Below are 16,257 nucleotides of genomic sequence, written 5' to 3'. Positions count from 1 at the left end.
ACAGATGAAGCTTCATAATGCTGAATCCCCTACTGCTGCTACCTCCGCGGTCATGTAAGGCATCGGAGGAAGCAGCAGGCCATACCGGAACTGCGTCACAATCGCTCGCCATTTATTCCTATTTCTAGCACACTCTCTTGCCTCTCTCGCATCTATCCTCCTATCACCCAGAGCTTCCTTCACTCCATCCATCCACCCAAACCTTGGCCTTCCTCTTGTACTTCTCCCATCAACTCTTGCATTCATCACCTTCTTTAGCAGAGAGCCATTTTCCATTCTCTCAACATGGCCAAACCACCTCAACACACTCATATCCACTCTAGCTGCTAACTCATTTCTTACACCCGTTCTCACTCTCACCACTTCGTTCCTAACCCTATCTACTCGAGATACACCAGCCATACTCCTTAGACACTTCATACAAACAATAAAGCAGAAGTTCACGCGCAAGTAAGTGAAGAGTCATAACAGGCCAGGACATGCACATGGGAGGGAGACCCCACCATTGCAGACTGGTAAATGTTGGTGCACTTTAGAATCTGTAGCATTGGAACAGCAACCCATGACTAATGGGGTTAAAACAAACCAGTGACAGGGGGGGCTAATTTCACATCAGCCCTATGGAGTTCCCTCACCACCAGCCTCAAAATAAAAGTGTACAACTCAGAAGCCAATGGCATGCCCTCCAATGTCTGTAAGAAATAGAAGAAATTCTTCTAGCAGGAAAACTTACACGTCATCCAAGAAATCCCAAGCCACAGAACTAGAATGTACCAAATATGTGTTTGAAAAAATAGATTTATACCGCCCTTCCGTCCCGTTACACTTATTTCATAGTAATATTATTATCATTATTAACTAGGCTATAACCTTAGTTGAAAAAGCAGGGTGCTATAAGGCCTAAAGGCTCCAACAGGCAAAAATAACCCCGTGAGGAAAGGAAATAAGGAAACAAAATAAACTAAATGAGAAGTAATGAACTATTAAAAACAAATAAATTTCCAGAACAATAACATTAAAACAGATCTTTCATATATAAACTATAAAGAGAGTTATGCCGGCAGGTTCAACATACAAACATTTGCTGCAAGTTTGAACTTTTCAAGTTCCACTGATTCAACTAGCTGATTAAGATCATTCCACAACTCGGTCACTGTTGGAATAAAACTTCTAGAATAATATGTAGTATTGAGCCTCATGATGGAGAAGGCATGACTATTAGAATTCACTGCATACCTAGTTTTACGAACAGGATGGTTCTGTCCAGAAGGGTCCGAGTGTAGAGAATGGTAAGAATTGTGAAAACTCTTATGGGTGTAACATGCATAAAAAACTTGATGAATAATAGTGCTAGAGAGTAATATCTAGATCAGGAATAAGAAATTTAATGAATAAGTTTCTGTCCAACAAATTAAGATGAGAATCAGCAGCTGAAGACCAGACAGGAGAACAATACTCAAAACAACACTTCTTCAAAATAGATTGATCACCGAAAATCTTAAAAGACTCTCTATAAGCTAATGTTGTGTGCAACTGAAGAAGACACAACCCTAATGTGTCCCTCAAAAGTAAACTTATTGTCGAGAATCACACCTAAAATTTTAACCGTCACACAGAGTTAAAGAAATATTTTCCATTGAATTTTGTTAGGATTCAACTTCATGCCACATAACTTGCACCATGCATTACTTTTAGCTAGAGCTCTTTTAAAGGCTTCAGTAACCACAGATCTACGTTTAGGAGATGGAATTGATGCAAAAAGAGTAGCATCCATCATCTGCATATGCAACAAGTTTGTTTACTAGGACAAGCCACATGTCACGTGTATATAGTATGAAAAGTAATGGGGCAAGAACTGGACCCTGAGGAACACCACATATCACATTCCTAAACTAACTATGCCGCCCATCAACAACTCATTGCCATCTATTACTACAGCAAAAACAGGAGTGCTATAAAATGTCAGAAGGCAGAACTACTTGGGTATCGGTAAACAGGCTCAAACCAGCATTCACCCCAGATTTTTTTTTTGAGTAATGCACAAACCATTATCCAGCATCTCACAGAGATATTGTGGTTATCAAAACACAACCTCCCAAGGATGGCATGAAAACGGACTTACAACAAACACAATGCAACATCACTATTTAATCTTAGAAACAAATAAGGAATATTGCAAGCTTTCGATTCAGTTTGAATAGTTGTGGTCCTGTAGATAAAATATAGTACAAATATTTACCAGATGTGCAGAAACATACCAGGGTTATACTTGCGTACCTTTTAAAACATAAATATTTCCAGCAACTTTTCTGCTAGCAAGGAGTGGCTTTATGTGAGATGTGTAAACAAACTGGTTAATCCCAGCCCATGTTTTAGTCCAAAACATGACTAGCAAAACTTAAACTAAACTATCTAGTCTCCTACGCTAAAATTTTTTATTGTACTTCCATGACAATTGGGATAACGAACAATGTTTTCTAAGGATAGAAAATGGCGCTGAAGCTACAGTATTGTCTCAGTTTTCTTCTGAATTTACATAATGAAGTGGACTGAAAGAAAAGACCACACCAAACTATTTCCATGGTCATATCAACACTGATAAATAGTTGGGAAAAAACTTAACAGCTGTATACCAAGATAAGATTTAACAAAACAGCTGAATGAGAAAAAAAGTAGAGGCTGTTCAATACTTATCAGCGAAACAGACTGTCAACTGTTAGCAACACCTGATATCAACAGTCAAAAGGATAAGTAGGGTCATATTCATTAATATCACTCACTGTTAACTTCACACTGGAATAAGTGTAGAATTATTAATGTGTTGCATGAGGACTACTGAATGAAAAAGCCAACCATCTTTTGCTATTTTGTTAATTGGTCTTTAAGGGAACAAGAAGCGATTAATTAAACTATGAACGATGTTGAAGGTAACAATGTGAACTTTCCCCAAGTAGTAACAATATATAATTTTATAGAGAAACCAAATTAGAGCAATAGCAGTACTTAGTAAAAGAACTGATGATTTCCAAGTATACAGACTGGATGGGGTAGCTAATTATGTTTCTGTATCTTTTTATAGTATGATAACTTGGCCAACAAATATTGTGTCATTGGATTCTACATAAATTTTTCCAGGATCTACTTGGTTAAGAAAAAAACTCCAGTGATAAAAATATCTCTGAACATTAAAATTTAAGGTTTATTTTGTCCATGAATGTCTTTGTCCATGAATGTCTTTGATCTGCTAGATAAAACCCTGTTCCTTTATTAACTTTTCTGCTAAATCTTAGTAGGGGTGTAAGTAAAATGATGAAAGGGAATACAGGAAAAAAATATGCAACAAAAATGGTAAAGGAATTTACAAAAAAAAATGATATTTGCAAAGAAAACGAAAATACAGGAAAATGAAAAGACAGGAAAAGGTTGATGCATGATAGAGAAAAAATATTTATGAATGAAAGGAATGAATAAAGCTAGAAAAGAAAACAATAACAAATATACTATTGTGCAAATACAAAATGAAAAAAAAAATCAACATAAAATACAGTAAATTCATAACAGACTTACTAATCTATCATTATATGAGGAAGTATTAATAACATAGGCCTTTGTTTTACAAACATGCAACCTACACTATTGTATACTACACGCATCATATTAGGTGAAACTTTTAATACTGAAAAATGGTGCACAAAATCAAATATGTATAAAACCCTGATCACTACGAGAAATCATAAACCTTAAAAAAGTAAAAATCTTTCAAGAACATATTTACAACACAACTTTAGAAGAAAATCTAAGTGACTGCAAGATTTCACCGATGGAAACTCCTCAGGGTCAAATAGATTTTCATCTTTAAGAGAAATATCAACCCCAAGATTAAAGAACTTATCACAGAAATGTAAACAGCACTGACTGATATGATACCACTTCGATGATCTTATCGTATGTATGGACTAGCATCTCATAAATAAATTACAAACACAATCACACAAAATAAATAATAAGAGGACAATTCCAAGCTACGATACAACACAGGAAAACAACAAATACAGATAACGGACACCACTGTGCTCAGCTTAAGTACTGGAAGCTTAATGTACACAAGGATAAAACATACACATCTAAAGATCTTACCTGGTATCTTAAGTTCTCCCAGATTTATAAAAAAAAAAAAATTGAATAAAAAAAATCATCACATTTAGGTTTTCAAACAGGATAGCTACTTACTCAGATCACTTTTTAAGGAATCAATAGAACTGCTTCTCATGTCTTGCGGTCGAGATGCCAAACGGATGCGTGATTGTGTTGTGGCAGGTGAACTTTCCAGACTAGATGAGCCGGACATAGGAGACAAAGGGACATTGGTATCTCCTGTTCCACTACTAAGCAAAGGAGATGTGACATTATGGCTTACACTTTTTCCATTTCCTTCACCTGTGCCACCAACTAGAATTCGACCAGAGCTTCCACCTGTGCGAATGACGGATGCCGGTTTTCTTGGATGCTGATTGTGATGAAGATGAACATGTGTTTGGTTACCACGCTGTGGTTTATTTACAGGCGAGTTTATAACAGATGACACAGCCTGCGTGACAGTTGATGTAAAATTCTGTTCACTGGCAGTGGAATAGCTTTTGTCATGACCAGATTGCTGTTCTTGTTGGGATTGCTGACTCTGAGATCTTTGCTTCTGCTGTGGCTGCTGCATAATAAATGACTTCAAGGTAAAAAAGGGTGGCAGTGGTCCAGCTCCATCACCCACGCTTTGTTCACTACTATTACTCTCTTCTCCCATCTGAAAAGAAGAGGGAGTAGGAGGCTGCTCATTAGCTGGTGATAGTGTATGAGGAGATGCAGATACTGGCTGGTTAGGAGATGTAACTGGATGGGTCTGAGGCGTTAAAGGTGAGGAGGGTGGTACAGAAAGAGGAGAGGGACCCGAAGTATTTCCAGATGTGTTCATTATTACAGGAGAGTTCACTATAGTCTGAGTATTTGTAACTGCACTTGCTACACTGGTTGTAGAACTTAACACTGTTGCAGACAAAGCAGGAAGATTTACATGCAAGGAGCGAGGTGGTGTTGTCAGACCCAACAGTTCTTCACCACTAGTCAGCTGCTGGATGACCCCACATTTTTGCTGCTGTTGATGAGCTTTTGTTGGAGTGGATGGAATCTGCTGGACTGAAACTTGTTGTAAAACTTGTGAACCTGCTGATGATGGTTGCATTACAACTTGCTGAACTGTTGGATGACCAGTTGCTTGTTGCTGTATGATTTTGCTCACCACAGTTGGACTCTGTGTTATAGCTTGGGTACCCCCAGTCAAAAGAGAAGCAATATGACTTTCCATAAGGTCATTCATGTTTATACGACCTTGAATCGTGACATTTGGTGGAGGGCCAGACTGACCACTGGTTTTGATTTTGTTAAGAGGTTGACGAGTTGTAATAGCCGTGACTTTTCCTCCATGGCGAATAAGCTGCACCACTCTGCCTCCAGCTAAACTCTGAGGGAGACTTGTAGTAGTACCTGTTACACTGCCTCCTTCAACTTTCACACTTGAAACCATCATACCCTGTAATAACTGGGGACCAGTTGCTGCCACCACATCTTGACCTGTTTCAACTTTAATATTATTCTCGGTCTTTACCTTTTCTTCTGAAATTATTGTTCCTGTAGTAGTTCCTGTTCCTTGAGAGGATAAACCTTGACCAGTGTACTGGATACTCCCCACACCTGTTGAGTTCCCACTTAACCCAACAGAACTATCACTGGCAGGACCTGGTGAAGGACTAGGCGATGGGCATCCTGCAATAGATCCTTCCGATACAGCAGGACTATTCCCAGCACTTCCCTCCACTTTTTTTACTCCACTTTTCTTTTTATTTGAAGATTTTCCATCACTTTTTGGAGGGGGGCAATTTTTCCTATTTCGAGGAGCTGGCTGAGGCTGGGGTGTAATAGCCAAATCTTGCTTATACCGCTCTAGAATTACCTGTATACGTGCTTTAAGCTCGTCACTTTCTTCAACTTGTGGTTTTGCTACTGTAGGTTTTGGAGCTGGGGTTTTTGGTGGAGGAGGAGTCTTTGGCTTGGGTACAGCTGGAGGAGTTGTGGGAGGAACAACTTTTGGCTTTGGTGGTTGCTTTTTATTTTTACTTGAGGTGGAAGATGGGGACGAAGCGATTGAGGAATGGGAGGAAGTTGACGACAAAGTTGGAGATGGTGCAGAAGGAGGGTGTTGCCCTTGGACACCTCCAGCAACTGTGACTAAACCTGTGCCACCACCACTGTGATTTACAAGAATTAATGTGCTACCTGCTTGAGTTGTGCTGGGAATGGTTATGTAGGTCCCCTCAGTTAACCTAGTACTACCAGCTTCATACACACTTGCTGGAACTGAATACACATAATTGGAAGAAGTAGTGACTACAGGAGTATCATTGGCCATACTCAAAAGTTGAGCTGCTATCATAGACTCTTCTGACGATACAGTTGCACCAGAATAGCTTTCAGCACTAGCCTCTCCCTCATTTGTGTCTTTACCGGACTTGTTTGATACCTTCTCGAAAACAGACTCAAATTCTCTAAGTTGCTCTAAAGTCTCAGAGCTAACAACATTAGTTGGAGTTAGAGGCAGAGATGTTAAGCCAGCCTGCTGAGAAGATGGGGCAGGACTAGTTGAAGCTGTGCTGCTAGATTGCACACTAATTCCTTGAACTCCACCACCACCCAAGGACACAATAGCACTGCTGCCCCCACGTAAATGATTCATAGCAACTTGAGTCACACACTGGCCAGCTGAAGGTTTTACAGCAGTAGTAAGAGTCTGAGTTCCAACACTCTGAGTACTTGTAGAGCTCACAAGTGCAGTTTTCAGATAGTGACTGAGACGTTCTCCCAGGCCTTCATCTTGCGGTAATCTGGCAACCACAGTTGTGGTGGCAGTTCCCGTACTTTTATCTTCATCAACAGTTTGTTGTTGTTGCTGCTGTAACTTTGCTCCGAGTCCTTCCTCAAACGCTGATGTCTCACCTACTACTTGATTTGCTGGTGCCTGAGGACGCAAAGTACGGATGACAAGACCACCACGACCAAGAACTTTCTGTACAATTGTAGACGACGGTATCTTTGCTCTTACAGTACCACCAGCTCCTTGAGTCTGGACAATAGTAGCTTCGGTGGCTACACCGGTAGGAGACGTAGCAGTGCTTGTTCCTTGACTACTGAGAGCTACCAGTTGAGGCTTTAGGTGAGAAGCCTGATGGGATCCAAGTCCTTGAACTGCTACAGAGTGTGGAACAACCACTGTGCGTACAATTTGCCTATTTTGAACATTTTGAAGTATCTTCACATTATGTAAAACATTAACTTGTCTGCCGCCAGCTTGATTTATAACTCCCATCACTTGATGCTGCTGACTAGCTGTAGTTCTGACGGGTCCACTACTTGACTTGATGACTCTAGTACCAGCAGGAAGCCTCAGATCAAGAGAAGATGAGTGCACAATTCCGAGTCCTGTTGAGCCATCACTCGTATGTACCTGAACAAGTTGCCCAGGAACAAGAACTTGCTGGACTGCTGCACTTCCATCACCACCACCCAGAGCACTATTGCCTGCAGTTACTACACCTGTATTGCTTACAACTCCTCCACTTGCTACCACTACCCCACTGCCTGCTGCACCACCAACCATACCACTTGCTACAATAACACCACTGTTATTACTAGAGCCTCCAGCAATTACAACGCTGTTACCACTGTTGCCTGTATTAGCTAAAGCTCCCATAACTGCACTTGTTACCTGACCTTCACCTGACACAGTGATCGGAATACTGGTACCACCAACTATCGAAGTCAGAGTCTGAGGCAATGCTGCAGTTATAGTAGTTGTTGCAGTTGTAGTTGGTGACTGAAGAGGGCTGGCTGGAATGGGACGGTCCCTCAATAAAGTTTCTAACATACTTGCTGCCCGAACGTCCCCCGGAGGACTGGCCACGGTGGTGGTGCAGGTGGTTGCCCCACGGGTAGTGCTCATGTTTTGTGTCAGTGCAACTGAACATTCAGTAGGTGAGCTGTCACTAACACTGTCATCAAGAGCATTTTCCCATGGCTGCTGGCCATTACTACCACCTAGTGTTCCCATGGGGGAACTAAGACTGTTGGAATTGAGAACACTTCCTACCACCGTGGCTGAGACTAAAGGGGCCGGCATTGACATGGTTACAGATCCAATCGCCGCGGCTGATGTAACAATTGAAGAACTGACAGGTAATGATGTTGTACTATTACTTGCAGTTGCTTCCAAAGTCCCTGAACTCCCAGCTACAACTATCCCACGAGACACAGGAGTTCGTATAGTTGCAGAGCTATTTCTCACTGACATTATAGAGTTACCAGTGCGCAAAGATGCATTGCTAACAGTGATTGATGGTCGTGCAACCACAGCAGAAAATCCTCCAGGCCGAGTAATAACTGCCCTTGGACTGACTGCTCCACCACTAGGACCACCACCATTATTTAGTCCACTAGGACCTGCCCCATCAGCTTTAGGCTTTCGGACCACTGTAGTACCTTTAGGAAGGACACGACTCAAGTTAGCAGGGCTGCTTTTATCGGTTGGCATATTGGGAACATTGTTGCTGACTGGCATAGCAATAGCACGCACTGGCATTCTCTCATTGAATCGGTCCCGCATTGCTGATAAAGCATTTTCTGGAGACATTATTCTATTCAAAACATTTTTCTGAGCATTGGCTAAAGCATGGGTATTTGATCCCTTATGTGACTTAAAAGTAACGGTTGTACCTTGTTTTTCAAGATAGTCTAGACTAGCATCAAGGGTCATATTTTTCCTGACCAACGTTACACTTGACTTTTTACTTTGCAGTAAGAACTTAGTGTACGAATCCATGTAGCCAGATGTAGGCGTGTCCAAAGCTTTCTTTTCTGTATTTCCTCCCACTGGATTTGCTGGTCTTGCATTATTAAGCAGTGCTCGACTCAGTGGTGCCATACGGACCTTACCATCTTTGCTACGTAAATAACACTGCACAGAAGCAGCAGAAGAACGAGGAACAGAAATCGGAGTTACAGCCCGTGTACTATTAGCTGAGTTAGGGGGTGCCACTAACGACCCGGCATATATCCAAGATCCTCGTGACTGACTAGACGGAATACTACAAGTTGGGGCTGGCCTCTTTGATCCTGCCATGACAGTTGTGACTCCACTTTGAATTTGATCGTTTGTGGTAGATCGATCTCGCTCTGTCAGCACAACTTTAGGATGTACGTTAAGAGAACTTAGACGTGGAGCATAACAACTCGAAGATTTAGGAATTACACCTAACTTTGTATCAACTTTTGGTTCTTTATACTTTTTGTGTCTGAACAAACGTAAAGTGTTCATCAAATTTCTCTCTTGTCGAACTTTCCCACGATCCGAATCAATCCTATCACGTTTAATTTTGCCAGTTCCAGCATCAATTCTTATTCGTTTACTTCTGTCTTGACTACTAACAGCAGTCACTCTTTTACCTTCAATTCTACTTCCATCATGATCCATCTTTATCAATAATGTCTTATTCTTAGGATCAGCATCCGACTCTTCCGAGTCAGAGTACGACGCCATATATCGAGGCGAGTCTTTTAATCTTCCGTGAGAATCTGAATCAGAATCATACATCTTGTTTCTCTGTTTAGCCTTTTTGATATCTTCTTTTCTCTTCTTCTTCCTTGCAATTTCCGTCATGTCTGGATCCACGTTCCCTTTAATATCCGCCACCTGATATTCTCCCGCTGAATACTCACTCTCTGACTCATACTCAATGAAATGTTCGTAGCCTTTCTCAATTCCAGTAAATTCATTTATTTCTGCAGACGGCATGTGCTTAAATAAACTGTAATCAATGTTAAGATACTTCAACTCTTTGGTAAGGTTCTTGGCACTATCGGCATCGTGCAAATATCTGTCACAGATGCCCAGCAACTCATGGCGGTCTAACATCCAAGATAGAACCTGCCACCGCGGACTGCTAAGCACCACTGCCAAGTCATCACACAGCTCTTTTGATAAACCCAACTCCTGACTGTCAAGGACCTGGTTGGGCTGTGTCAAGATGTCATAATTTTCGCAAACCTCTCCAGAGGTCTGGGTTGGGGACTTTTTCGGAGGTTCTTCTCGCAACTGTTTGATAAAGTTTTCAGTACTTTTGTAAAATGTGTCCATAGAGTCAATGTCTTCTTTACTTTTAGTTTCTGTTGCAACTTTATCTTCACTAACACTGCCTGCGCCTGATATTTCAGATTTATCAGCCTCGCTTTCTTTGGTATAATGTAACTTAACACTTCCTGTCACCTGAGCATCACTACTCAAAATGGGAAACTGAGAATCTTGCCTATGTATAACACTAGAATTATCCTGTCCCGTATCAATGGGTATATCTACAGTGCACTGCTCCTCTGGAGGAGGATCTTTAGGTTGGCTGGTACACGGGGAATAACGGCTTACATTGTACTGATCCGAATAATCATTTACTTGCAGACCTTCTGCACTAGGAGGTTCCAAACCCTGATTTTCTTCACCTTCTTGTGCACTGAACATATCACTATCATTAAGAGAATTATCGCCATTGTTTCCCTCTTGACACGTGTCTCTTTGACTTTTCACTTGTTCAACGGATGCTTGAGTCCTGCTGTTTTCTTGATCACTGGAATCATTACAAGGAGCTGGAGTGTAAGGGTAAGGAGAGGCAGAAGGAAGGCTGCTGCTACTCATTCCATTTAAAACTTCAGAATGAGCATACATGTCAGTGGATGGCAGAGGGGAAAGCGATGTAACAGGTGACCCCATCATCATTCGCTCTCCTTGTAACTCTTCCACAGAAGGATTTTTACATACGCTCGAGTCTCCTGCATGCGTGTGAGGAGGCGACTGCGCATTCACATAACTACTGAGAAGACCTAAGCGATCTGAAGTGGGATGAAGACTGAAAGCTGTGAGAATGCATTCTCTTGCCACATTCTTATGCTGGGTAAACACTGCCCCCAAATCCATGAAACCTGTAGCCATCTGATGTTCCAAATATAACTGCTCTGCCTTTGAGCTGTCCTTATCAGCCCTCAATTTGAGAGCCTCCAAGCTGTTCATATCCGTGGTAAGAGCTCGAATAAGTAGCTCTGTGACTAGAGATGCCAAGTAGCTGCCAGACTGAAAATTAAGATGAAATTTTCAATTAGTGTAAAAAATTATAACTCTATCAAGATCTCGAAAAACAAAAAATAAGTAAGAACTGATAGCAAGACTTTAAAATATACTTGATCTTCAATTATAAACACAAAGTACAGTGAGCAATCACATTTCAAATTGATGATGGACCACCAAAGCATAATCAATCTATCTATCTATCTATCTATCTATATATATATATATATATATATATATATATATATATATATATATATATATCAATTCATATAAGATATATAATCTGAAGAGAAACTGAAACAATTTTACAAGAGAACTCAGGAGTATTACAAGACAGTTGAATATCAAAGATACCTGTATTACAAAAATCATAAATCAAAATGAAAAAACTTTTCAATTCAGTCCATATCAAATAAGATTTTTATTCCATCCATATACCAAAGGCACTTCCCCCAATTTTGGGGGGTAGCCGACATCCAAAAAAAAAAAAAAAAAAAAAAAAAAAAAAAAAAAAAAAAAAAAAAGGGGGGGGGGACCTCTACTCTCTATGTTCCTCCAGCCTAACCAGGGACTCAGCCGAGTTCAGCTGGTACTGCTAGGGTGCCACAGCCCAACCTCCCACATTTCCACCACAGATGAAGCTTCATACTGCTGAGTCCCCTACTGCTGCTACCTCCGCGGTCATCTAAGGCACCGGAGGAAGCAGCAGGGCCTACCGGAACTGCGTCACAATCGCTCGCCATTCATTCCTATTTCTAGCACGCTCTCTTGCCTCTCTCACATCTATCCTCCTATCACCCAGAGCTTTCTTTACACCATCCATCCACCCAAACCTTGGCCTTCCTCTTGTACTTCTCCCATCAACTCTTGCATTCATCACCTTCTTTAGCAGACAGCCATTCTCCATTCTCTCAACATGGCCAAACCACCTCAACACATTCATATCCACTCTAGCCGCTAACTCATTTCTTACACCCGTTCTCACCCTCACCACCTCGTTCCTGACCCTATCTACTCGAGATACACCAGCCATACTCCTCAAACACTTCATCTCAAACACATTCAATTTCTGTCTCTCCATCACTTTCATTCCCCACAACTCCGATCCATACATCACAGTTGGTACAATCACTTTCTCATATAGAACTCTCTTTACATTCATGCCCAACCCTCTATTTTTTACTACTCCCTTAACTGCCCCCAACACTTTGCAACCTTCATTCACTCTCTGACGTACATCTGCTTCCACTCCACCATTTGCTGCAACAACAGACCCCAAGTACTTAAACTGATCCACCTCCTCAAGTAACTCTCCATTCAACATGACATTCAACCTTGCACCACCTTCCCTTCTCGTACATCTCATAACCTTACTCTTACCCACATTAACTCTCAACTTCCTTCTCTCACACACCCTTCCAAATTCTGTCACTAGTCGGTCAAGCTTCTCTTCTGTGTCTGCTACCAGTACAGTATCATCCGCAAACAACAACTGATTTACCTCCCATTCATGATCATTCTCGTCTACCAGTTTTAATCCTCGTCCAAGCACTCGAGCATTCACCTCTCTCACCACTCCATCAACATACAAGTTAAACAACCACGGCGACATCACACATCCCTGTCTCAGCCCCACTCTCACCGGAAACCAATCGCTCACTTCATTTCCTATTCTAACACATGCTTTACTACCTTTGTAGAAACTTTTCACTGCTTGCAACAACCTTCCACCAACTCCATATAACCTCATCACATTCCACATTGCTTCCCTATCAACTCTATCATATGCTTTCTCCAGATCCATAAACGCAACATACACCTCCTTACCTTTTGCTAAATATTTCTCGCATATCTGCCTAACTGGAAAAATCTGATTCATACAACCCCTACCTCTTCTAAAACCCCCCTGTACTTCCCAGATTGCATTCTCTGTTTTATCCTTAATCCTATTAATCAGTACTCTACCATACACTTTTCCAACTACACTCAACAAACTAATACCTCTTGAATTACAACACTCATGCACATCTCCCTTACCCTTATATAGTGGTACAAAACATGCACAGACCCAATCTACTGGTACCATTGACAACACAAAACACACATCAAACAATCTCACCAACCATTCAATTACAGTCACACCCCCTTCCTTCAACATCTCAGCTTTCACACCATCCATACCAGATGCTTTTCCTACTCTCGTTTCATCTAGTGCTCTCCTCACTTCCTCTATTGTAATCTCTCTCTCATTCTCATCTCCCATCACTGGCACCTCAACACCTGGAACAGCAATTATCTCTGCCTCCCTATCATCCTCAACATTCAGCAAACTTTCAAAATATTCCGCCCACCTTTTCCTTGCCTCCTCTCCTTTTAACAACCTTCCATTTCCATCTTTCACTGTCTCTTCAATTCTTGTGCCGGCCTTTCTTACTCTCTTCACTTCTTTCCAAAACTTCTTCTTATTCTCTTCATATGACTGACCCAGTCCCTGACCCCACCTCAGGTCAGCTGCCCTCTTTGCCTCACGTACCTTGCGCTTTACTTCCACATTTTTCTCTCTATATTTTTCATACTTCTCTATACTATTACTCTGCAGCCATTCTTCAAAAGCCCTCTTTTTCTCTTCCACTTTTACCTTCACTCCTTCATTCCACCATTCACTGCCCTTCCTCATGCTGCCTCCAACAACCTTCTTGCCACATACATCACTTGCAATCCCAACAAAATTTTCTTTTGCTAACTTCCACTCCTCCTCTAAATTACCAGTTTCTCTTACTCTCACCTCGCCATATGCCATTTTCAACCTTTCCTGATATTTACTTTTTACCCCAGGTTTTATTAGCTCTTCAACCCTCACTAGCTCCCTTTTACATCCACCTACTCTATTCCCCCACTCTTTTGCTACCACCAATTTTCCTTCCACCAAAAAATGATCAGACATACCGTTAGCCATACCCCTAAACACGTGCACGTCTTTCAATCTTCCAAACATTCTTTTAGTTATCAACACATAATCCATTAATGCCCTTTCTACTACTCTTCCATTTGCCACTCTTACCCATGTATACTTATTTTTATCTTTCTTCTTTAAAAAGCTAGCACTTATTACCATCTCTTGTTCAACACACATATCTACCAGTCTCTCACCACTCTCATTTTCACCTGGTACGCCATACTTCCCAATGACACCTTCTACCTCTCCAGCACCCACTCTAGCATTTAAGTCACCCATAACAACTACATAATTCCTTCTACCCAGTCCTTCTACACACCTAGTTAATTCATTCCAAAACTCATTCCGCTCTTCTTCACTTTTCTCACTACCTGGCCCATACGCACTGACAAACGCCCAACATTCCCTACCCAACCTAACCCTCACCCACATTAACCTAGATGATATCTCCTTCCATTCCACTACTTTACCTGTCATCCATTCACTCAGCAATAAAGCCACACCCTCTCTCGCTCTTCCCCTTTCAATCCCAGACACTCTACCAGACATTTCACCAAACATCACTTCACCCTTTCCTTTCATCTTTGTCTCACACAAGGCCAATACATCCATCCTTCTACTTCTAAACATACTTCCAATCTCACATCTTTTACTCTCTATCGTACTACATCCACGCACATTCAAACACCCCAAAACTAGAGTGCGGGGAGCAGTCACTCTCCCCCCAACTCCATCTCTTTGTTGCTGTCTCACAGGATACTTTTACAGGAGAGGGGGTTCCCAGCCCCCTCGTCCCGTCCCTTTTAGTCGCCTCTTACGACACGCAGGGATAACGTTGGCGCTATTCTAATTGTTTTTTTCTTAACAAAAAAAAAATTCAAGTAAAATCTCACTTATCAATCTAAATTGGGAGCTTATTTCCTAATTTCAACTAATAATCTTGCCACGTTACTGAAACATATACAGTTGTAATCATGCTAAAAACTCACAAATATGAGAGATATTTTTGGGGGGCCAAAGTCTGAATCTGGACCAGCCAAACCTACATTGCCTATTAACTGATCATATTCTTTTTTACTACTTTCCTTGATGTTCTCAACAAGGTGGAATGTTAGAGAAAAGTCAATATGATTTTGGTAAATAGCTTTAGACATGCATTGTGTCCAGAATAATTTTGCTATTGATTTACATGCTAAATAAACAGGTACATGTAATCACTTTATGGAAAATAAATCACAATACTTGAATAAATCCAAAACTTGGGTAAGCACGAGTAACGATTTATCACCGGAAATACTTTTAAAATAAAAAAAACCATAATTCCCAAGAGAGAAATCAAATACAACTTCAACAATAAATGCATTTACACATATTACATAAAACTTAAAACTTTTCTAAATCAATACCAAAAAGCTACAATTAGTTTCTGACAGAAAAATCCCAAATAAAATATTTCTAAAAATCAGATGTTTCATCATATACGGCTATGTTGAATAATATAAGACAAATGCTAATCATGGTTAGTTGCAACCACAACCTATAAATATTAATTGATAAATTTCAACATGAAGCTATGATTCACATAGTGATAAATCTAAAAATCCCATACACACCTTTTCATGTAATACTCTTGACATGGCATACAGGTGCTTTGACGACTCGGAGAGCTGGATATACTTGCGTATAGTTGCTGTGATAGCTGTATCTTCAACAGACAATGCTTCCTGCACATTACACCATTCATGAAACACATGACTGAAATATAAAATCAACAGTATAACAAACTATATAATTCAAAAGAAATCTAACAAGGGAAAACAAATCATTTCTATAACGCAATTTAACAAAACCTCAAGTCACATTTCTACACATAATCCTTGCCTGCAAGTTTTTGTTTTTCAATGGCATGTAAAAGTTGGAGCAATGTAAAGTTGAAAGATTTAAAGGAAGGTCACTCATAAGTGCTCACAATATCCTCAAGACCACCAAAATGCAATCATGATTATTCAGCAAATAGAACTAACTCTAGGGTCCAACCCAACATTCCTAGCTTATAAGGTTAGCAAGGCACTAATAAAAATTATCGGGC

The 16,257-nt window shown here is 40.7% G+C and overlaps 1 protein-coding gene across 3 annotated transcripts in view; it reads right to left on the bottom strand.

The window, feature by feature from the left end:
• The window catches only part of LOC137658559 (serine-rich adhesin for platelets-like), an 88,507-nt gene that overhangs the window by 15,596 nt on the left and 56,654 nt on the right, over positions 1–16,257 (bottom strand). For all 3 annotated transcript variants that reach the window (XM_068393446.1, XM_068393445.1, XM_068393448.1), the window contains exons 7-8: positions 15,782–15,923; positions 4,231–11,215 (exon numbers count right to left, since the gene is read on the bottom strand). In XM_068393446.1, coding sequence (XP_068249547.1) covers positions 4,231–11,215; positions 15,782–15,923 — 7,127 coding nt within the window. The remainder of the gene's footprint in view (positions 1–4,230; positions 11,216–15,781; positions 15,924–16,257) is intronic.

The sequence above is a fragment of the Palaemon carinicauda genome, chromosome 19 (assembly GCF_036898095.1).
Source record: "Palaemon carinicauda isolate YSFRI2023 chromosome 19, ASM3689809v2, whole genome shotgun sequence".
In the NCBI taxonomy this organism is placed as follows: Eukaryota; Metazoa; Arthropoda; class Malacostraca; order Decapoda; family Palaemonidae; genus Palaemon; species Palaemon carinicauda.
Note: the sequence above shows the minus strand (reverse complement) of the source record. Positions and strands in the feature narration are given on the sequence as shown.